Genomic DNA, 25,672 nt, shown 5'->3' on the forward strand with positions numbered 1-25,672 from the left:
ACTTTGGTTGAATCATAGTTATAAAACGATCTTTCGGAAATAACAACTTAGGTATCCCCAAACCAAGAAATTATGTTTTCTTCGAAGAATAGTGTTAGAGTTACTTATTGAAGTTGAAATGTGAACCTGCGCTACCATCTCAACAAGATGTCCCTGTTTCTTGCAATTGAATACCATCTTTGTCTAGAAAGGATTGAGTTTTCTTGTCACATTCTAAACGATTGCTTCGCTTTACTGGAATGTGAATTCTTACGTCGTCATTAATCAACTAAAAAAAACTATTTCACATTGTGTTAGATATGCTATAAATTTTTTGTTCGATTAGAAACTTGTTTTAATATTTTATAGTTTTCTGATATACGAGGATTCTCTAACCAATAGCATGAGTAGGCTATGGACCTCTTATAAGTATATTTAGTAAATAAGAAGATAGAATGTAGAATAGTAACGAAATCGAATGTAGAACAACTGTGTTGCTATCCGAGGTTCTTATGAGCCAGAAGTTATCCAGTGTGTTTACTACAGTTGGTTTTGCTGTTATACTTTTGAGTGTGATGGCTTTATAAGCTTGGTTTCGTGGTCCCTTGTTATATATTTTATTCCCATTACTATTTGTTTTATTTATTTTATTAGCTAAAGTTACTAATTTAAAAAATGCTTTTTGAAACGATTGCGTCCAAATATAAATATTCGCTGAAGTAACTACAGATAAGGCTACATCTCACTGACTCTGTGACTGATAATTGGTATAGAGTTGGTGACTTAGTGTAAGTTTTAAGTATATTATATATATATTATATATATTATAATATATTACATTAGTATATATATATGTATATATTGCTAATTTGTTCTTTTTAAGTTCTTCCTTCTTATATCAAAAGATTAAGATGCTTTAAAGATTAACCATCAATCACTTATTCCATCAAAGTCATGTATCCTATATTCACTCTATAAAATTTTTAAAAACGATTTTAGCTTGGATAGATCATTTTACTTCTTAGCTGGTGCCATTGTTATTCATAATAATGCCGTTGATATTAATGATTATCTATTGCCAACAGAGAATGGCAATTTCAATTTCAGACTTCAATCAAAAAGATGAATGGATATTAACAAAAATACCATACTATCCAACGAGCATGCGTGATGAATGATGGCTTTGTGGTTTTTATTACATAATTGAGAAGAAAAACGTATGAAACAATAACAAAACCTATTTAAAGGCAACTTAAATTCACTTTCAGTTAAAAAAAAAATTGAAAAAAAGCAATTATAACTGCAACCGCAGTTCCAATGGCAGTAGCAGTCTAATTTTTAGGTATAACTCTTTCTCTACAAACAATGCCAATCGTGGCAAAAGTTTGTCTAAAAAAAGGAATTTAACATTTTAAGGCAGTGGTTCTCAATCCGTGGTCTGCGGTATACTGATTTTGAGTAACAACATCAATCAAAGAAAAAGTTAGTCTAAAGAAAAAGAATCTGGAAGTAGTGGTTAAGAGTCCATGAACCGCGAAATATTGGTAGATAAATCATAAAGTAATTTTAGGTATTCCATAGAGAAATTAAATATTTATTTAGTTAGTTGGCCATTACAAATGTATATCGCACTTAGCAGCTAATGGTAGCAACTGACAATCAGTACGACCAGCGGTTTAATGTCGCTAATTGGTGGAAACTATTGCGCTCAGATTATTTGTTCGTTAGTTCTTTAATAAAAGAAGCAGTCTTCCCTTACCATGTTTTAAACTACTGAGTACAAATATATATCGCGCTTGACAGCTACTGGTAGCATATAACAATCAGTACGACCAGCGGTTTGATGTCGCTAGTTAGAACCGAGTGCTTTCAGATCATATGTCAGCTGTTCTTTAATTGAAGCAGAGGCCTCGCCTTACCATGTTTTAAACTACTGCGTACCTAATCAAAAACGTTGCCAGTCGGAAAATTTTTATCTATTTGTGCGATATAATGAAGTCGAATATGCTCATATTCGTTACCAACACCTACTAGTCCCGTAGGTCATGTCTTCACATCACTATTGTAGTTTGAACCTAATCTAATACATTAATGATTGCAAACAATCTCCACAACAACAGATAAAAGATAAGTGTTTGTCGAGTTCAAAAAGATTGTGAACCACTGCCTGACGATACTGAAATTGAATAAGTGAACAAAATATTACACGTAAAAAATGAATTATGAAAAGAGTAAAAGTTTGCACTCATGTTGTAGTAATTAAAATTAACTCAAATGGTGTTGCAGTAAAAAATAATAATAAAAATGTTTGATGTCATAATTATACAAAACTTAAAAATTTTTTTTTAATATCTTAAGGTATATTTTTGCAACGATTTATAGAGCCTGCAGTTACATACTGCAGGCGGTCTGCAATATATACTAATTTCAGTCATAAATAATAAGTTAATGATTTCATAGGAATAAAGTGTTGTACATCAAAAAATTAAAAAAAGAGAAAAGTTAATTTACTAGTAAAAAAAATGTAATCTATATCTATACATCTTTTTAAAAAATGTGAAAACCTAATAAATAATTTCTCTAAATATTTCGGAAAATAAATGTCATTTGAATAGAGTTCTGATTATCTTCTCTACACGGACATTTGATAGCTACCAACTTTTTTAGGATTATATGCTGATTTCATAGTCATTACTTAACAGTACATTCACACTGTCTCATTAAGGTACTTACGCATTTATATTAACATATTAATTATATTATATATTATACATATTAATTATATTAATTAATGTTCACATTTTAATGATCTCATTTATGCAGCTAACTTCATAAATTCATAAATGAGCTCATTTAGGCAGCTAATTTGATATACTAAATTATTTATATACATTTTATATATTAATTTTTTAATTATTATTAAATACTTACTTCTTTAGTGCTTTTAGTTACAGCTCAGCTGTTGTTTGTTTCCATTTCACATACAAAACATTTGACACAGATTTCAAATTTTGGTAATTTCCCTTGTGGGAAATTCATTTTTAAGGGTTGCATTCGACATTTTTCTTCTTAAATTAACTGATTTATGATGAGCTCATTTAAGGTAATCGTAGCAGCAAAAGTTCGTTCGTTGGCTGGCGTTCGCTTTGGTGTGGATGCACCTTTATATGAGCATTTTGTGAAGGTAAATGATCCTTATTAATGGCATTTATAACCAAAACCGCCTATATGAGACAATGTTAATGTGCTATAAGTCTCAATTCTGATTTCAGACATCAACTTTCTTGATTTTAATTATAGTTAAATAAGTTTTTATATGCCGATTTCATAATCGTATTTGTAACTTAAGTCTCAATACTGACTTAAGTCAGCAACTTTGCTGATTTAAATAATACTTAAGTAAGTTTTTGAAGACCGATTTCATATTCGTATTTCTAACTTAAGTGTCAATACTGACTTAAGTCAGCAACTTTGCTGATTCAAATCATACTAAAGTAAGTTTTTAGTTTTAAATTACAACTGTGAAATCAGCCCTAAGCATCTATGCTTAAACAGAAGCTAATGTGCTTGTATTATTAGAGATAACTTCGATATATGTTTTAAGTAATAATTAAATATTTTTTATATATACATTATATCACACTAATATTATTAGTAATCAAATTACAGTGAAAAAGATGAATAATTATTTACTATAATTTTTATGAGCAATTTTGAAAGAAATTCCAATTTCGAAATAAAAATTTATAACATTTTTGTTATACGATGTTTTTTTGCAATTTTATTATTATTATTTTCTTTTAATCATAAATGAATCAACAAACTATATTACAAATGAAAATGACTTAAAAACATCAAATAACCGACATTAATGGTTTGTCATTATCATTTGCAACAATGTCTTTTATTAGTGCGGTATGCCGCCAAAAATTAATGATGATCGTCAAAAGCATAGCCTTGAATATATAAAAATTTGCAATTAGTTAACAAAATATTTATTAAATTAAATATATTAATTTTAAAGCAAAGATAAAAATATGTTTACATTTTATGCTTTAGGTCATTTAAAAATGTATCTTCTCTACGCTCAGGCGATGCATAAATAACGCAAACCTTTCAGATTGCGATCAAAAGTGATACATTATGAATCACGGCATTGAATCAGACTGTCATATAAAACAGTTTGCTAATCGATATGTGCATGATAAACTATTAATTATAATATTAGGTAACTGGCTTTAAGCTAAATGTGACCTATTTCATTAAGAAGTAATAGGTATATTTTATTTCTATTTTTCAATTTAATTAATTTCGAATGCATTTATTAATTTATAATTGTAATTAAAATTTTTAGTACAAAATAAACTAACTACGATATTCCTACATAATATCCAACTAACTAGTCAGAAACATTATCGGTTCTAGCTCTAATATATTTACAGTTTTTGTTAATGGTTGGTATACCTCTAATACTAGTATGTATGTTGATCCTTTTTACGAGTCAGCGTAACTGGTCACTTTTACTCTTTGATAGCTGGGGGTACTACAGGGTTCCATCCATCTCGTTGACTAATTTATGTATTCCTTATAAGCTTCATGATTATTCAGTGATTGATCTAAGATCTGCGTTCCTCCCCGTGCAGAGAGTGATTACTCTAAAATTAGATAGTGCTAAGTAGGATAGCCTGTCAGTTTTCGCATATAACTTCAGGGCTCTGTCCCTGAAGGTCTCTTAGCATGTCATTTTTGCGGATGTACCAAGGCAATTTTAATATATAGGGCTGCTTACACTATAACTATTGCTGTCATAAGAAAATACTTACCCTTTAGCACCATTGTATATCTAGCATACATAATATAAAGCATTACTGCGAATGGTAGTCACATATGGTATATGATGAATGTTAGGAACGGAAACTATAAAATGGAGAGGAAAGTGATTCAATAGAAAAGTATTTAAAGAAAATTTAATAATGAGTTAAATCAAGTTATTGGAAATAATAAATAATGTGTTGCACGAAGAAATAAAGAGTAAATTTACCGAAACAAAATTATAGAATATATTCGAATCTGAAGTTCTAGAGAAATATAAAAATAAATGGTTAAAATTTGAAACGACTAAATTAAAAATAATTTGAGAACTTTCCAGATGGGCAACCGCAGCAAGGAATAGTGCTGACTGCAGGAAGATTGTTCGGCCCGTCTATATCCTTACTAGACTGTAAAGTCTGGATAATAATTATAACGATAAATTAAATGAACAATTAAAACAAATCGGTGATCGTATTCACGATTAGTTGGTATTAAAGTAATAGCTAGTCATTAATCTAAGTTGAGTTCAAAATACATCTTCTTGTCCCAAGCAATCATACTTATTTTAAAACTGGGTTATGAGTTTAATTTTCCTTAATAGAAAAATAAGAAGAAAATTCGTTTTTAGAAAATGTTTATAAGTTAATTGATTTTTGCACTTTGTATTTTTCTTTGAAAAATTATCAACTAATTCAATTAATAGAACTGATGTAAAATTGAAAAGTGATAATATTAGAACAATCTGCAATAGCATAAAATACCAAAGAGTTAAACCCTCATTGAAGCCCATATTGACAATGTTAGTTTGTAAATACAACAAGAGAACTTTAATTTAGGAAGTAGGTGACATTAGCTTAGCGGAGCCTCTTTTATTTTTCAGAATAAGAAAAAAATTTTAAACAAGTTTTCAACTGTATATAGTAACATATATATAGTAATATTTACAAGTTATTATATTATAGTAAATAAAATTTTTAAAAGTAAAATAAAATTTATGTTTTATTGAGCGGTCTGCGAAACTATGTTTTGACCTCTTAAAAATACCATAAAGAAATAAAAATGATTTAACTTTAGAACAATTATTGGAATTTATTAGTAGTTCATAAAAATTAGTAATATATTTTAATTTAATAATTAAATTAGATATAATATATTATTAAATTATACTCCTTAGAATACGAAATTATATATACACAGATCAGATTATATATATTTGCATATATAATTATACATTGTTATACATTATTTAATATTATTAGGCATTTAAATTCAATTAAAGTTTTATTCAATATGTAAAATTTTTGTGAGGACCTTAAAGAATCATATTTAATCATGTGACTAGATCACATGATTAGATCATATATGTTATTATTAGATAATAAATAATTCTACAGAAAATAGAATACTATTAATAAGAAAAAAATAGATAATAGAAAAATAATTTTATTCCGTTTAAATATAATAAAAATTTTAATTAAAATGTGAAATGTTTTTTTTCAAAGCCCCTGCCTATACGCTTATAATTATATATGATGAGATCAGAGTATACATAATTCTATATATAAAAATATATAAATGTATATTATTAGATGAACTAATTTTGTACCGGTTGAGTTCAATTAAACTTTGAATGAATATGTTAAACATACTTCCAACAGCCCTATATGTGCCCTTATTCAAAATAGCTGACTTTAAACAAATTCGTTATCAAATCGGACTGTCGGGAATCACGCGAACTTAATGTGTATACATGATGTTTTCAACTTCAACCGATTGTGCAGTGTTAGCTAGTTTTTCATTGATTTTTTTTTCAAGTTCAATCCATATAAAGGTTTCTTTGACTTACTTACATACTTACTTTAAAGTTAAAGTTAAAAGCTAAAATGTTTAATCGCTTTTTAATATGCTGTGTTCACGCTGTAAAGGTGCAAAAGGTCAAATTCGTTAACACAATAAAATTTAAGTAAATAAAAATTAAAAATATTTATGTGAAAAAACAAAAAATGATATATGTTTGCTGTATTTGCTTTAATATATTTTTAAATTAATAAAAAGACAATAAATGTTAAATGTGAGTGACTTGAAGTCTTTAAGAAATAATTTAATTAATTTGAAGTTGGTTTAACGCGTGCCGGATTTTGATTCATTATTAAAAATACTTAGTTGAATAAAATAATAAAATAAAAGAAATAATAAAAACAAATGAAATTTAATGTTTCAAAGAAATATAGTTATAAATAAATATCGAATTTGATTTTTTAGTATTTACGAAACTATAGCTAAATGTTAATAAAATCTGTCCTAATTTTATTTGGATTACTAAATTAAGTTGTTGAAAAATATATAGTAATAAAATATAAACCTTAATAAATGATAATTAATTGTTGGTAGTAAATAATTTAACACCCTCATAAAAAATAATTTAAATACTATATTTCTTAAATAAGAGATTGATTGTAAAATTAATGTTACATTGCCAAGTTCCTGGTACATAAATTCGAATATTTCCAAAGAGTTCAGTATTTTCAAAGGTCAGCGAATGAGTGTAAACACTCATGTCTAAAGGAATTTATTCATAAAAAATTATGATATTTTTAAAGCGATCAGTGCAACAAATTAAAAAGGTTATTAATTTTGTTATGTTTATTCATCAAAATCAACGAGTCACTTCACTCGTTGTAATGCTACAGCGAGCTGTCGTAATATCCGAAAAACAAATGCGCGTATTAATAAAGTTTCCAAAGCGTAAAAAATTTTAAATCGAAAATTGTTTTATGTATTTCAATATTTCTCGGTTTCATTTTTATTGTTTTAAATAACTTAATTTGGTTTTGTTAGTTTTTGTGATTTTTCAAATTTTAAAATTAATCTGGTTTATTTTTATTATATCGATTTCGGTTTTAACGTCATTGTATTATTGCACAAGGGCTTAAAAATAAAAATGGGTATTAGGCAACACCGCATCTGGTTGAACTCGTATGACGTCCATTCCGGGAGGCATATAAATTTTATTTAAGTATTGAAATTTTAAATCATATCTTTTGTTTAAAGATTTTGTATATCATTTAATAATAATAAAAATAATTAAATATGAATTTATTATTTATTAAAAATATATATTTGTAAGAAATTTATCTCATTTACGTATGTATAGCAGTGGTGGCCAACATTTTTATAAGCGCGTGCCAAATATTGGAATGTTATTATTATTATTATTTATTGATTTAAAGAAATTCGTATAGCAGAATTTTATTCTAAATCTAAATTAAAACAATAACATATTTGTTGGGTACTAATATTGGAATACAGAAGCCTTACTGCTTTCTTTTCATGATGCTAAGCATCATGGCATACTTACCAAACCAAACAATTTCGTCCAATCTGGGATATGTCAAAAATTTTCACCATTAGTGTTATCCTGTTGACGTTATAAATGATAATTTAAAACTAAAGGGTTTTAAATTATGAATGCTGTCAACAAACTACAGTGGAGAATGAAAAGTCCCTCAACATGTTTATGCTGATTTCTTTTGATCAGATTAAAGACGTAAACAAAATACACGGATTACAAACTATACTTAGTTACGTAGTTAAGATTGAACATGTGAATAACATCAATCTAATATTTCAGTCCATAAAAAGGTAGTCTTTCGGACGTGTAAAATGTTACGGCCGGCATGAGCCGCAAAAAGCTAAACACGGCTGTCACTTATGGTACTTTAGTACCAAAATTGGTACTTTTTTTTTTCGTTTGGTACTCAAGTTCAAAAAATGGTACATTTTTGACGACCCAATTTTATTGTGGATATTTCCAAATAATTTTTTTTATAAATGCAACTTTGCACTATTTCATATTTAGTTCATTTATAACACTATGAAAAACACAGAACGAAAAAACAAAAAGGTCCTTTTTTGGACCTTTTTTTACAGTAATGGTAACTTTTTAAACCAATTTTGGTACAGAAAAAAATTTTAAGTGGCAACCGTGAAGCTAAATAATGCAACTGTGGTGAAGATCACCCTGCCAATTACCGTGTTTGTAAAGTTGCTCAGGAGTTGCAAAAAATTCGAGAACAAAGTAGAAAGCAGCGCAATCCTAGAATACGTTAAAGTGAGCGCCCTACACTCCTAAACCGAATTCTGAGATTTAAAAACCTCGAGAAAAACATACCGCACAACCGTCATCTGCTACCCTGATCTTACAAGAAAAATGCACCTATATATTCTGCATATATTCTGCATATATATATGCATATACTACTTCGCGGGACTTGTTGATTGTTCTGTTTAAGTATCTCTGAAGTTTATAAATATTATTAAACACTTGAATATTTTTTCCTGTACCAAATTGGTTTAAAAAGGTACCATTTCTGTAAAAAAAGGTCCAAAATTTTTGGACCTTTTTGTTCTCTCGTTCTGTGTTTTTCATAATGTTATAAATGAACAAAATATAAAATAGTGCAAAGTTGCATTTATAAAAAAAATTAATTGGAAATATCCACAATAAAATTGGGCCGTCAAAAATGTACCATTTTTTGAACATGAGTACCAAACGAAAAAAAAAAAAAAAAGTACCAATTTTGGTACTAAAGTACCATAAGTGGCAACCGTGATGACAGCAAATATTATGCAGGTTACCCATTCTCATACTCTACTAAGAAGAATAGCTGTGCTGGCCATACATATTTCCACACGAGTATATGTTATATTATAACGTTGAAAATATATTCCAATTTTTCAAAATTTTAATATCGAAATAAAGTTAATTATTATTAATAAAATGAATTTAAAAAATTTTTATTAATCTATCATAAAATGCATATTATGATAAACGAATGAAGTAATTATTTCCTCTGTAAATTAATTAATCGACTTATTATCTCTACGAACTTATTACAAACTAAAGGAAATCGATAAAGTGTAGAAGGTTAATAGGCTTTTTTAGTTTTAATTAATATCTATTAATTTTTGTATTTAAATTTTTTTTTATATTTTTGTATTAATGTAAGTAAACGTATATTTGCGATTGAGATTTTTTTCAAATGTTTGTTTTCAATATATTGTGTAAATCTTGCTATGAGACATTTTATAGTACTGGACCCTTTGTGATTTTTGATTACTTTTCTGCATTTAACTAGTAACAGCTCGATCACAACTTAACGGATAAATATGAACCTTGTGGTCATAAAATTCGCGTTACCTGATGATCAACTGAAACTAATAAAATACGCACGGAATTTTGTCATAAAACCAAAAGAAGACGTATTCTATGACATCAATTTATGACTTTCATCACTGTCCCTATATGTAATTGTTTTGGGAGATGTACCTAATATTATACACAATTATTGAAAATTAATATTAATAAAATATGTTAGGAAGTACTTTCTCTTTGTTTATAAGTTTTAGAATTTCTACAAAATTTAAACCTAACTAAAAACTTTCCAATTCTGACTTTTCCCCTCATCCCAGCAAACAAACATCAATGAAATATTTATATTAAAATAATATTACAGAGTTATATTGACTATTTGTTTTTATATAACAACTAGCTTTCAAAGTAAATAAGAATTGTAATTTGTAAATATCGCAGATGATATTCCAATGTGATGAGAATTATAATTCTTGAGTAAGATGAATTTTTTTTTTGAAACTTCGATCCGAAACATATCCTAAATGGAATAACCATTTATATAGTAAGTAGCAGACATTCAACGGCTTTTAAATGATGCACATTATAAAATAGTAAGCACTTTATTCTAAGCAGACACATAGTTTTAGTGGTGAAGTTGGATAAACATATCACTCTGCATATCAGAGGCATTCTTAAGCTGATCTTAAGCTGATCATTCTATTATAGCTGATCATGAAATAATAATAAATACTAAATACCTAGTGATACGCAGGTACTGAATATGAAACCTAATTTTAATTAGTAGAGCAAGATAAAACTACTATAAATAATAAACAGTACCAGTTCAAATAAAGAACTAAAAAATATTGGACATATGAGTAAAAAAAATCAATTAATTAAGATAGGACGGTCATGTATATACAACCTTGCTTAAGCCTGAAGCGTAACCTTAATTATGTTCCTTTTAAATAAAATAATTCCAATATAATGCATAAATTAATTAAAATGTTGATTTTAAATTTAGGATGTATTAAATAAATAATTTATCATTAATATGTTTTTTTTTATTATTATTTATTAAATTATGTCAGTGCTGTGTGACCTTTGACGTGACAGCTCATTTATGCGGTCAAATATTATAAATTAATCAATCATATTTTAAATATTTTATTATATTTTATCATTGTTTACTTAATTAATTAAAAAAAGAAAAATGTTTATTCAATTTAAAAACAAAAAATAAAGAATAAAATCGTTTTTTTTTTCGTCTAGAAATTTTGTGTCATTATGGCTATTACGTTATCTCTGTAGAAAGTCGTATACTTCAATCCGGATATACAGATACATAGATCTGTAAGTATACATACAGTAATATATAAACATCTTTATATTATAAGGTGCAAATAATTGGCTTGAATCTAACATCTTATTTCCTTGCATTAAGGAATTCTACATGATCTGATTAAACAATATCATTCAAGAAGAGTAATCTATTTTGGTTTACTGGTTTTTATTATATATTTACATCTTTCAATATATATTGTTGCGAAGATACAATTCGATTTAAGTTAACTGAGATAATTTTGAATTATGTCAGTTAGATAGTAAATAAGTTTTTAAATATGTTGGTTTTTTAAGGAATAAAGTTGTGTGTTTTTCAGAATATAAATAACGGTTATAATTAATACAAGTTTAACATTATTCACTTATCAGGATCCAGTGTTATCGAACGAAGCGTTGGAGTAAACGTAACAATATGTAAAAAAACACTTATAAGAGTGAAACATACTTTAACTTTGCAAATTTAAGTAATCGAAACTGAAGTCAGGTACATAATTATATAATACATAACACTAAGAGTGTAAGAGTTGTTATAATTTATACTATTAAATAGTGCGTTAGTGAACTGATCATTATTTGTGCTCATTTATAGGTTTCTGGATAGTTAACCAGAGTAAAATTAATATAAACAATATATGGTGTTTGAGCAACAGGAATTAAATGAGTAAAATGTATAAATCATTATTCAAGCAGAAATATATGCCATGGAATGATATGCACTATGTAATCCATACAATGGATAAATGTACTTTGTCATCAAAGCTCATACTAGATGAACGTGATGCATAAAAAACAAAAACTGCTTCGACCATATTAGATTATGTTAGTAACACCAAATCCAGCCAATTTAAATTTTTGAAAGCTGAAATTTTATGGAGTTACTTGCAGAGGGTAGTACTATATAATAGATCTCTCAGTTGTAGCAGTTTTTTTAAATTGTACCAACTATACAAGTACAAAATTAAGTGAAGATGTTTACTTTACTTAAAAACACACTTAGAAGACGGTAGAGTAATATTACCTGACGGGACTTTTCCAGACTAGCAAATGAATGTCCCGTTTGGTAGCAATCAGGCGATCAAGTAATATTACACGATTGTGTCGTTAATAAAACTAATGGCTATGTGTGCCTCGTCACTTAAGCAAAACAGTGTTATTCAGTAAGAAATGTCTACATTTGTAACTTTTGGAAGCAAATTATTACAATTTCTGTGACACTCTTGTAAAATAAGAACTTGACACTAAATATTTGTTAATGTTTTATTTAGGTGTAGACCTTTTTAATATTACAATATATAAATAAAATGTATGTGATATCGCGGGCGACAGCGTTCAACGTGACAGCACTCGTTGAGAGGTAGGCGACAACTACTACTACTCTCATTGTTCGCCCTCAACAGGGTGATCTTCATTCACAGTCGGCCTTTCCTGATCGACATGAGCGACCTCGCTCAATTCTTCGTCGTCATCATCTGGTTCTTGTAGCTGACACCATAGTTTCAATTTGTCATTTGAATACACAGACGAATAGTGTCTCCTCGTTCGACGTGCTTGCGGAAGGTCTTCAACTACATACCGATCATGATCAAGGACTTTAGTGACTACAAACGGTCCTTTAAATAGCGGTTCAAGTTTTCTTGACATACCTGTGCTTGGTGATTCATTTTCGACCAAAACTAGATCACCTTCTTGGAAAATATATGGCGTCGCATGTTTTGCATCAAAACGTGATTTCGCGGTTGCTCGCTTTTCATTTATTCTCCTCGCTGCTGTTTCACGGAGATTCGTTAGTTGTTCGTCGTCTAATGCTTCGTCGTTCGCTTGCAAACTCAGAATAATTCTATTGCGTAAAATATCGCGAGGTTTATAACCATACAACAGTTCATGAGGTGTGCAACCGGTGGTACTATTCTTCATTGTGTTTATACACCACTGTATGCAGCGTATGTTTTCGTCCCATTTCTTATCGTTATTATTCGTTGGCAATAGCATAGACAAAATTGTGCGGTTTGTTCTTTCTGCTTGACCGTTTGCTCTAGGTGTTCGCACTGCCGTAAGAATATGTTTTATGTCATTTTCCACACAGTACTTCTTGAATTCACGTGATGTAAAAGCTGACCCTCTGTCCGTCACGATACGTAATGGCATACCAACATAACTACTTGCCTCATTTAACGCTTCAATTATATACCGCGCTGATGTATTTTTAACAGGATATAGCATACAAAATTTAGTGAACGAATCAACTATAACCAGCAAATGTTCTTTTCCTTTAGAGCTTTTCGGGAATGGGCCCAAATGGTCCATGTGGATGGTTCTAAACGGAATTGGTTCAATATCATCGTAATGATACCGTATTTCGGCTTTTCCACCCTTCCGTTTATTATAAGCGCAATCGACGCAGGATAAAATAAATTGTTTGACAAAATTGCGCATTCGTGGAAACCACATATAAGATCTCAAACGTTCCATTGTTTTTTCAACCCCCATATGCCCTGCTTGTGTATGACAATCTAGTACCACACTATGTCGTAGTGTTCGCGGTACGACCCAAAGAAGTTTGTCGTCAACTTTTCTCATAAGTCTTCCGTGTTGTAGTACATACTCATTATCTTCAACTTTACCGTTTGTTTTAATGTTGTTTACTATTTGCCGTATACGCTCGTCTTGTAGCTGCATGCTAAACAGCCAGTCATCTTTATCTATAATCGCCTTATCGGTACGCAAATCTGCTACTTCGATTGTTCGTGCTTCTTCATACGGAGTTCGACTGAGAGCATCGACGTGCTCCATGCGATTGCCTGGTCGGTGTTCTATATCGATGTCGTAATCCTGTATTCGTAACCACCATCTGGCAATTCGTGGTATAAGTTCTTTCTTTTGCATAGTCGTTTTAAGTGCACTACAGTCTGTTTTAACTGTAACCTTTTTACCGTAAATATAATATCGGAAACGTTCCAGCGACTCTACGACAGCCAGAGTTTCGAGTTCATAGCTGTGAAACTTTTGTTCGTCAACACTGGTTGCTCTACTGTAGTATGCTATTGGTTTAAGATCTTCTTTTTCTCGCTGTAATAACACACCTGCCAACCCTACTGCACTTGCATCTGTATGCAATTCGTGCTCCGCATCGATACGATACCCTACTAATATTGGTCTGGATACTAGTTTAGATTTTAATTGTTCAAACGCGGCTTCTTGTACTTTTGTCCATTCAAATCGTTGGTCTTTTCGTAGAAGCTTGCGTAATGGTTCTGAAATTATAGCGTAACCAGGGATAAATTTTCGAAAGTAACCACTCAACCCTAAAAATCTGCGTATGTCTGCCATATTAGTTGGTATGGGAAACTTGGACACGGCCTGCGTTTTGATTCTTCCAGGTAGAATACCTTCCGATGTTAACTCATGACCAAGAAATGTAATGGTGCTTTTCATGAATTCGCATTTTCTTACATTTAGCGTTAAGCCAGCGTTACGTAAAGCTGTTAAAACTCGGTTTAACTTCTCCAACATTTTCTCGAACGTTTGACTGCCTATTAGAATATCATCCATGTAGATCATAAGGTCGTCTTCGTGAACTTGTTCTTTAATTTTTGCCATTAAACGTTGAAAGACAATAGGCGCGTTCTTTAACCCAAAAGGCATTCGCTTAAATTCATACAAACCATCAGGCGTTATAAATGCCGTGAATTTTCGACTATCCGGTGCGATTGGAATTTGATAATACCCACTATTCAAATCAAGTATCGTAAAAAATTTATATTGTTTGGCTTCGTGCAATTGCTCCTCAATATTCGGAACAGGAAAGTTCTCTTTTTCAACTATTAAATTTAAGCGACGGTAATCAACGCAAAGTCTGTCGCTTCCGTCTTTCTTTTTGACTAATACAATCGGGCTTGCAAATTCCGATGAAGATTTCGCTATAATGTCGTTAGCTTCGAGATTTTTGATCATTTGTGTAATTATTATACGCTTTGGAGCTGGCACTCGATAAGGTGCTTGCGCAACAACCTTTTTCGATTTTAAAACAATTTGCATTTCAATTAGCTGTGACTTACCAATTCCCGTTAACCCGTCTGAAAATATATCGTTGTAATTTTTCAGCAACGTTTGAAGTTTCAACCGTTGATCTGCATTGCTTACATTATTTGTTAACTCTGCAAAACATTCGTCATTTGGCGCCACCATAGCGTGACGGCATTCAGCTTCGAGCTTTGATTGACCATGCTCCACCATAAACACTACACCTTCACGCGATATTACGTCCTGGCCCAGTAGAAAATCTGTCTCCAGCATGTCATCGGCAACAATATATATTATTGTATTGACTTTTGCTGTGCCAATTACTATATCGATCGCACATCTCTTTCGCATCGTGTATGTGCCACCACTTATTCCCTTTAAACGTGTGTAACAGTCTTCATATTCAACTCTCAACATATCGGCCGTTGACTCTCGAATTAAACTGCACTCACTACCAGTATCAACTAATGCGTCAAACATTTTGTTATTTACGTTAATTTTCTTAACAAAACATTTCTCGTTTTGCTTCACTTCGGCCATTCGCGCGTTATACATAACCTGCTTACGACCACAATTCACCAGTTCCTCTCGTTTATGCACCTTCCCACAATCTGCACATCTTAAACGTCTCTGTTCTTTTGAGCATTTACTTGATATGTGGCCTATCTCACCACAATTGTAGCACACAATTTTTTTATTTTCACCACTAGCTGTTGGCTGACGAGTTGCGTTCTTTACATCGGTTCTAATCTCCAGCTTTTGTTTAAAAGTAGTATCTTTAACACGATTCGTTAACCATTCTTCAATTATTTCGCGCTTCAATTATTTGCTTACCGTTTTCAAATCTTTGCGCTGCTATAGCAACTTGTAAATCACGATGATTCAACCCCTGTCGCGTATACTGAACAATAGAGGATTCACTTAGCTGAAAACGTTTGCCTAAGGCATAAACTCTAAAGCAGTAATCGGATATACGTTCACCTGTGTTACGTACTGACTCGCTCATAATGCGATGCACTTGCGCTTCGTTGTAAGTTACACAAAATTCATTTTTCAGTTCTGTTGCAAAATCATCCCAGCTAGTGTGCACAGTAGGTAACGCATCTAACCAGACACGCGCCACTCCTTTTAATCTACCGTAAACAGCCAATAAAACACATTTCTCGTCTAGTTGATAAGCACTCATGACACTACCAACACGATCAATAAACTGCTGAACCGTTAGCGACTGCTTGTTAGTTGGGTCAAACTCCGGAATCATGTCTGCTATTTCCTTAATTGATCGAAACCCGCCGTATACGTTTGTAGAAATTGATGGCGTTTCAGATTGACTCACACTTTCCTCTAATGGCTGATTATTCATGGGCGTCTGCACTACATTTGCGTCAACTGTTTGTTGTTTGCTCTGTTGGAACATGCTGACAATAGTTTCCATCATACTGCGCAGGTCATTGATTTGCTCCTGTAACCCAACATGCATTACCGTTGGAGCTTCAATCTCATCAGTACCGATTTTTTCCGTCAACCGCAATTCCAACTCCGCTCTCGTACCAGCTGTAGCTAACCCCTTCTCACGTAGTATGACTTTTAATTGATCGATTTTCAATTCGCTAATTTTCGGCATTGTTGATTTTGTTAACGTTAAACGTATTCGTATATTATTGTTTAGTTTCGTTGTTAATTTACATTAACAACTCGTTCGTTTTTTTCAATCGTTCAATCGTTCTTCCTTTCTTTTTTTTATCTGTTTCTCTCGTAATTCACAACTTCGTCAACATTTTATGATCTATTTTAATTGAATTTTGTTGTCTTATTTTCGTTTTGTATACATTTTCTTATTCTTGCGTTTTTGAACTTTATTTGTCTCTTTTGCACGCACTAATCACAATTAGGTTTATACGCAAAATATAATTACAAGAATTTCACAACTTTTCGTATGTTGCGCGCACAAAACATGTCTATTGGAGCGCTAGGGCTGCTACGTTTTTATACTTAAAATTTGTCCGTAAAATTTGTTCAACACACTTTTATTTATTATCCCACTTCTGAACTGTAAAATAAGAACTTGACACTAAATATTTGTTAATGTTTTATTTAGGTGTAGACCTTTTTAATATTACAATATATAAATAAAATGTATGTGATATCGCGGGCGACAGCGTTCAACGTGACAGCACTCGTTGAGAGGTAGGCGACAACTACTACTACTCTCATTGTTCGCCCTCAACAGGGTGATCTTCATTCACACTCTATATAACACACATTTTTGTCAAAGCCCAAAAGAGAGAATATTGACGAACTATGACACTCTACATAACATGCCCCTAAATAAATGTAAGTTATATGTAAAGACATCGTTGTGTGTGTGTGTGTGTCAGCTGTCATAATAATACTATATTTTAATTAATAAGTGAGATTTTATGCATCAACTGCTATGATAGGAATATAAAATCATCACCTATGTAAAAATAATTTCAGTTTTAATAAATTCTTTAAACCACTATTAAGAGCGTAATTTTTATATATCCTTACGACTGAGAGAAGTGAGACGACCAAAGTGTTTCTTTGATAGTCGCTCATGGAAACCGTAGCAGAGTATGTTCGCGGCTTCGTTAAAAAAATCGGGTGGTAAATAGTGTAAATGTTCTCAGTATTACCAACTTGCGATACCAAGCAACTAAATGTTTAGTCTGGCAAAGGCGGCTGGACGAGACCAAGAATGATGTACACTCTACGGGTGTAGAGTGTACGTCATTCCAACTAAGCACGTAAAGTTAAAGTAATAGAATTAGACACGGTAAAATTACTTGATTAACGTATTAATGTTTATTTCAAAATAAGCAATTAATCCAATATTATTATATTTTAAATAAAAACCTAACATATGAAGCCTTCGATGAAATTTATTTTTGATAAATAAAAATAGAATAAAATAAAAACTATTAAATATATATAATTAAAGAAAATAATTACTTATAAAATGAGTTGAATATTTTGTGGAAGACCATAAAATTTGTAAATCATTTTAATGTTACTGCAGAACAGTTTATGGTAATTTTGACTGCAATCAATGTATATAATTTAGGATGAAACTTAATTCTTATGGAATGAATATTAAGCAAAGGAACTAAATGAGCAATTTTATTAATTATGTACTTAATAAGCTATATAATAGAAGGATATTAAATTGGTTAATATATATAATATAACCAATTATTTTATATATTGAAAATACCTTATTAGAAAATAGTTTGTGGATAAAATTTTATTTCATTTGTGATTTCAAAATGTCACCTCACAGAATTTTGAGGTTTCTTGTCTGCGCTACTATTTTTCAAATTTACGAGTCAACAATATCCACCTCATATATCACGAAATCTTCTTCTTTATTAGAATTACTTGTGGAGATAAAAGAAGAAAAAAACTACTACACTCTGTTAATGGGAAATTGCAGCAAATCATCAATCGAGCTCGATTCTTTGCTACAAGGCCTGAACGTTTCTATTTCACATATACAACCCGGAGATGAAATCTATTTGGATGCCGACTGTAATACAAACTTTATTGCATTAGTATGTTTACAAGAGCAAAATTTTAATGAAACTTTGGATATATTGGCCAAGGAACTACAACATTTGCGGCAAACAAGAATTGTTGCTTATTTAGAAGATATTGATGACGGTGCTGATAGTGTAAGTATCATTAGTTCAATAATGGAACAGTGTGCTACATTAAAAATGCTTAATGTCCTTCTATTAACTTCTAATTTTGAGCAAGTGAAAATGTGTTACACCTATGAACTATTTCCTGACGTTAAAGTCAAGTCGCAACGATTTCAACTATCACAAAGCACGATATATTTTCCTAATAAAGTTGCAAATATGATGGGAACAAAATTACGTACAATACCTGATAAAAATGTACCACGCTCCATCGTGTATAAAGAAAAAGATGGAGGGATTCGTTTAACCGGTTATATTGGAAAGCTTGTAGTGTTGTATGCTAATAAAATTAATGCTACTTTGGAGTTTACAAACTCAACAGATAATAAAACTATTTTCTATCGTGATATGATGTATGCAGTCATTAACGAAAGTTATGATCTTGGAGCAAGTTTATCCTCAGCTGAAACTCTGTATGAGCAATATGTGCACACATATCCGGTAGAAATCTTTGATTGGTTTCCCATGTTTCCGATTATCAAAGATCTAGAAAATAGCGCTATGTTTATACGGATTTTTGAAGGTGAATTTATGTTAGTCATTGTGACACTCATATTAATATTTTCGATGTTATTAAGTTCAAATGATAAATTAGTTGACACTAACAGAAAATTAAATATATTGGATTTTCTATTGAATGAGAAGAGTTTGTGTGGCATTTTAGGTTCGGGATTTAATATGAAAAAATCTCCATTGGTAAATTTACGTTTAATTTATTTTTCAATTTTTTTAACTGGTTTATTGGTAAATGCTATGTATGCAGTACATCTTAAAACATTCCTAACCATGCCACTTGCAGCTAAACAAATACAAAACTTTGAAGACGTTTATAATGGACCTATAAAGATTATGGTCTCACATCAAGAAGTACGTGCCTTTGATTATCTACGTGAGGAAGGATTTTGGCGTGAACATGTAGCCGCTTTTGTGGTGGCACCGACATTTGATAATTTTGTTGAGCATCGTAATAATTTCAATACTTCCTATGGCTACTCAGTAACGACTTCCTTGTGGCCAGTGATCGAGCAAAAACAGGCATTATTTAGTCATAAGCTATTTCGAACTGCCAAAAATTTTTTCTTTGCAAGATCTTTGCATTTCAGTATTCCATTGCAGAGAAATTCTATATATAAGGAAACACTAGATATGTTTATATTAAAAATTTTTAGTTCAGGATTGATGGAACATTGGATGTCGTCAAGTTTCACGGAATTGGTAAGGATTGGCAGAATGACTTTAACGGACTTAAGCGAATCACGACAATTGCGAGCTTTAAGTATTGATGATTTTATTTGGATTTGGTTTGCCTTTATTATAGCACTTTGTATTAGTTTATTTGTGTTCTTGATAGAGATTATATGGAATGTTCAGCCTAAAATAAACCTATTAAAAATAAATTAGAAAAAGCAAAATCAAAGTGTAATGTATACTACCTTTAGTAATATTAATAAAAAAATATTTGTTTATCAATAATTCTAGACTTTAAAAATTCATTTTATTGTGACTAATAGTACTAACCATGCTCCACATGAATGCGCATTATATCAAATCGCTGAGTATTGTGATCCGATAATTGGCATAATTTTTTAAACTGGTTATTATTTTAAATATATACCTAACTAGGAAATTTCTTTTAAGTGTAAAAATTGTTAATTATATACTTTGTTGTGCTACGGGTCTTCAAGATACTGAAACTTTTAACTTTTTATAATGAATTGATTTATATCTGTAATATATATTTATGTTCATCAATGATTGACATATTTTTTTTGAACTAGTTATTACATATTTACTTAACTAGTAATTGTATTTATTGTGAAATTTGTATTTAGTTTTGCCACGGGTCTTCAAATTACTGCAACTTTTATTTACGATTTATTCTAAACATCCATAATACTTGTGTGCCTCAATCAGTCGCAGCGGTATCTACAAAATTTCGATATATATACTCTCAAAAATACTGTCCACTTAATTGAAGAATTCAATATTCTTTCACTTCGCATATTTACCCATCATCTCTATATACACACATATATAAAAAAGAATTCTGTATGTTTGCTTCTACTGTCTAGAATATTCTGCTTTCCAATTTCAACAAAATTCGTTTACACCATAACTAATCCAACCTTATTGGTTACTGGATTATGCAAGTACATAATTATGTTTACCAGAACATCAATGTGAAAGGCTTGGTTTCCATCTACTATTGATAAGTTTCATCCTTCACAATGATATTTATAAATTTTGTAAAAACATTTTCGGCATTATTGGATCTGAGTTGTTCTGTAGTCTCGTGAAGAAGTATATTGTGGAAAACTAAAGTACTGGCTCATTTCTAAAACGAAAGTAAATTAATAATAAAGATTAATTAATTAAAAAGTCATCAGGGCATATAGGGTAATTGAGATATATCACTTTAATTAAAATGTTTCCTAAATTGATCGGTATTGCATCATTTAAAGTATTCTCTATTGACTTAAGTCAAAACTTGATGAAATTCTTGAAAGTTTTTTATAATCGAATCTTTGTATCATTGAATTTTTATATAATCGAATTTTTGTATTCGACTTCGATTTTTCATTATCTCTTCCCGGTTGCTTACACCCTTTTCTCAGTGTGTTTTTTTTTTTTTGATAAATATTGGAATTGACGTATATATAAAAGTATATAGGTTGATATACGCACAGTTCTTGATCAAAAACTGGCGAATAAGGATTACAGCGGTACAACCGTTATACGTTATATTATAGAGAACTTAAAAATTAGGTACGGAGAGAATATATACTCTATATGTCATCCCTAGAAAATTGCGTGTAGAGCAATAGTAAAGTAATTCTTTGAGAATTTTAGTATCGTTGTTGGTTGCAATCAAAAATAAAACCACACCTCTCTTGCTATAAGTTTAATATCACCACCAATAATCCAATTAAATGTTGATTATTCAATCAATCATTATAACCAATCCCTCTTTACAAAAAGTATCTCCAGAACAAACAAACGCAGAAATTTACTGTTATAAGCCTATTAGTATATATGTTATAGATAAATGTATAAATTTTTTTATTGTATTTGAAACAAATTTCTTTAAGTACTATATAGCATTAATTACAAAATAATTTATTAAAGATTTCAAAGTAAATTTTTTAAGCATTTATTATAATATTATTTCTTTGCATATTTATAATATATTATTTCAATTGTATAAGTAACCAAACACAGTGCTATCAATCCGAAATATGCACACCAAAGCCAAAAATAGTCTTTTACTTTTAAGGCAGTTACAGTATGTCGTTTACTTAAGTCCCTATAAGACATTCTTCTCAGCTTTACCAAATCTCTGAAGCTTGTTGAAATCCAATGTCTAAGTAAACCGGAATCTTGCGCATTAAATACATATACATCCACATGTTCTTTGTAAATCGAATTCTCCTGTAATGGTACACTGAAATGCGAAAATGGCACAAAATACATATTATCAACAATTTGAAATAATTTTCTTGTAAAAAGTGATTGTTGTTCCTCAATCATAGGCCAAAAAGTGCTTGTTACTGGATAACCATAACTTGTATTCAAGCTATCTCGCGTTTTGATAAAGTCCTGAAACATTGGAACTACAACAAAGCCACTATGATATTTAGGCCAAAAGTGTTTGCCAGGGTTTACGTTAAACACATGCACTTCTTGTTCTGCTATCATAATTTTAACAGGACCATCTAATAGATCATCAAATGATTTGATTTGCTTTGCTGGTAAGGGTTTTGTAAAAAATGTATTCAAATGTGCACCATACATTGAGTTAAATACCAGACCAGTTAGGAAGATACTCATATAAACTATCCGTAAATTTAGTAAGGGTTCTTTTTGTGTTTTAAAACTTGAACCCACAATACCACATATACCTTTTTCATTAAATATAAAATTTATGAAGTTGACATCCTTTAGGGGTTTATAGAAAACTTCATTATATGTCAAAAGTACTGAGTAAATGAGGAAAAGTGTGAAAAGCGTCAGAATAATTTCTGTACTACTCATGTAGAAAAACACCTCACTCGTGTCTAAATCTTTAAGCAATGGCAACATGGGCATCCATTTTACAAATTCAAATGGGTATGAGTGCAGACCTTGTTCAATAAAGTTTTGTGGTACCGATAATGTCACACCAATATCAAAAGATCCATTGCCCACTGTATGTAAAATTTGTCGATAAAATACAGTGCTGTTGTCATTGGAATATGGGAATTCGAGAGTGGCATTAATATTTTGAGCAAAATTTTTCACAAATTTTCCAATATAACCACTTAAAATCACTTCACCTTTCTTGTTGGTATATATGAAAGAGTTTGGAATTGATCGATCTGGATAAGCACGTAGTATAGCACCTTTCAGGTTTTTTATTTTATTGGGAAAATATGTGGTCTGCTGGAATTCATCAAAAATATGTAATTTGACTTCAAAGAAGGGAAACTTCTCCCAGGAATAATATTTTCTTGATTTCTGAAAATCAAATGGCACCAATAGTGTATTCAGTATTTGGAGATCTTCGCATTTTTCTAAAATACTCTTCACGTAGTTATGTGCAGGGCCCTTGAAATATATAATGGTTCTTGTGTACCGCATATGATGTAATTTCTCTGCTAATTGTTCTAAATTTTCCGATATGTCGAAGTTATTTAGGCAGGCGATAGCTAACATATCTGCGAAAAAGTTGTGCTTTAAATGTATTTTGAAACTTGAGTTAAGTTGTAAAAGTGGTGTTTCGATGTTCTTCAGTACATATTCATTGTCCTGAAATATATTCCCGCAATTTTCCAACAAAATCGTATTATAGTTTTTTTCTGCTTTCAATATTAAAAGAAAATTTAAAAGAACTGTATCTTGTCCTTTTTCTGGTATCGTCAGCATTGTGTTTGTGTGTCTTAAGGCAAACCAGAGTAAAATATTTATAAAATATATGATATACATTGTTATCACTTTATTGAAATATATATTAATAACTTTGTTAAATACTTTTTTATTGAATACAAGTGTCCACGAAGTAATCCACATAAACATTTAATGCAATTGCCACAAAGTACATTTGTATCTATTTCATTTAGCTAAAGTTTGGAATGGATCCATTTATGCCGTTTAAAATGTAACTTACGATTAATTTCATTTCTAAAGCTTAAATAATTTTATAGTTCAACTCTTGCAATTTAAATGAACCACCAATTATTTAGTATAATGTATTCCTCGATTATTTTCTGATAAGAAAATTTAATACTTTTATTCCTTACATTCCATACATTAGTCTCTGCTACGGACACATTAAAGGATACGCCTTTTGTATTGCCCTATTTTTTCTTTTTTTAAATAATACAATTTTTTTACGTTTTCAAAAGGTGCAGTTCAAAAGGTTATATTCTTCATTCTTTTATAATAATTTTGATAAAAGATTCAAAACGAAACTCCTTTTTACATAAACTGTGACTGGTTGAGCTAAGATGTTCAGTTTATGAATGAACATGTCCCCCATGACAGTGGGGAGTTAATCAGAAAACCAATTGAAATGTTATTGTTATATTACATTTTACTGTATTCAACTATGTTTTTTTAACAGGGTTATTCATTTTGTGGCACCAAACATAATACACGTAAAACTTACTTGAGATTATGATTTCTATAAAAATTTTTTTCAGTATATTATTTGAACCCACTTATAAGGTGCAAAACACTCAGTTCAAATATATTTTACGGAATGTTTTTGACGCTTTTTGGATTCGTAGCTGACAATACTAGGCTCACTATTCATATTTTGAGCCTAGTAGTGAAAAAATGCTCACTTGTCGTTGAAAATTGCTTTATGGTTTCTCGAAATATTCTTCTTTATGATTAACACAGTTTTGTATGCGTTCGCACCATTTGCCAAAGCATTTTTTCCAATCTTCTTCAGACAATTCCAAAACATGGTTTTTAAATGCAACAACGGCTACTTCCGCCAACAAAAATCGTCGTCCACGCTTAACGTTCGGCAACAAGAAGAAGTCATTTTGTGCCAAATCAGGACTGTACGGCAGATGACCCATCAATTTGATTTTTTGAATGTTCAAATAGTCAGTTGTTAGACGAGATGTGTGAGCCCTCGCATTGTCTTGATGTATAATGATCGCTTGTTTGTTTTCCGTATTTAACTAAATACTTTCGGTAAACAAATGGTTGTATACCATTTGGAATTAACCGTTTTACTCATACGTTCCTGTAATGGTATAGTTACCACATGACAAAGTTTCCCGAAAACACAAGTGACTATTTATTTTAAAGTGCTTCGAGCGCGAACAACTTTTGTTGGATTTGGTTCATCTTGAAACACCCATACAGTCGACTGCTGTTTATGTTCCGGTTCATACGGTTATATTCATGACTCGTCCTGTTACAATCTTATACGACTTTTCAAGCACTGCTATTGTAATTCTTGAGAATTTGTGTGCATCAATCGACACAAGCACATTTTTGAGATTGTGTCAAATAATGGGGGATCCAACGAGAACAAAGCTTTCTCACGGCTAAATGATCATGCATTATTTTATATATGCCTGTCTCACACTTTATCGCATGACGGTTTTACATGATCAGTTTTTAGAAATCACCAATGTGTTTAGGAACAACTGATTTCTGATTTAGA

General features: G+C 30.6%; 2 protein-coding genes across 2 annotated transcripts; one reads left to right on the forward strand and one right to left on the reverse strand.

Annotated features, from left to right (window-relative positions):
* The first annotated feature begins 18,729 nt into the window (after positions 1 to 18,729).
* On the forward strand, positions 18,730 to 20,601 carry LOC119674202. Its single transcript, XM_038085329.1, has 2 exons — positions 18,730 to 20,226; positions 20,491 to 20,601. Exons 1-2 carry the CDS (start codon positions 18,730 to 18,732, stop codon positions 20,599 to 20,601), a joined length of 1,608 nt encoding a protein of 535 aa, XP_037941257.1.
* A 739-nt stretch (positions 20,602 to 21,340) lies between these two features.
* LOC119674203 lies at positions 21,341 to 23,703 on the reverse strand. The gene is made up of 2 exons (XM_038085330.1): positions 22,279 to 23,703; positions 21,341 to 21,346 (listed from the first exon to the last, which is right to left on the reverse strand). Exons 1-2 carry the CDS (start codon positions 23,701 to 23,703, stop codon positions 21,341 to 21,343), a joined length of 1,431 nt encoding a protein of 476 aa, XP_037941258.1.
* Positions 23,704 to 25,672: the final 1,969 nt, after the last annotated feature.

This window comes from Teleopsis dalmanni, chromosome 2, assembly GCF_002237135.1.
Source record: "Teleopsis dalmanni isolate 2A chromosome 2, ASM223713v2, whole genome shotgun sequence".
Classification (NCBI taxonomy): Eukaryota; Metazoa; Arthropoda; class Insecta; order Diptera; family Diopsidae; genus Teleopsis; species Teleopsis dalmanni.

Excerpts from the sequence above, each read along its gene's own strand:
- LOC119674202 (XM_038085329.1), top strand. The coding sequence starts at position 18,730 with ATGGGAAATTGCAGCAAATCATCAATCGAGCTCGATTCTTTGCTACAA. Across the intron at positions 20,227-20,490 it reads CGTCAAGTTTCACGGAATTG|ACTTTAAAAATTCATTTTAT; the intron begins GTAAGGATTGGC and ends CAATAATTCTAG.
- LOC119674203 (XM_038085330.1), bottom strand. The coding sequence starts at position 23,703 with ATGTTAGCTATCGCCTGCCTAAATAACTTCGACATATCGGAAAATTTA.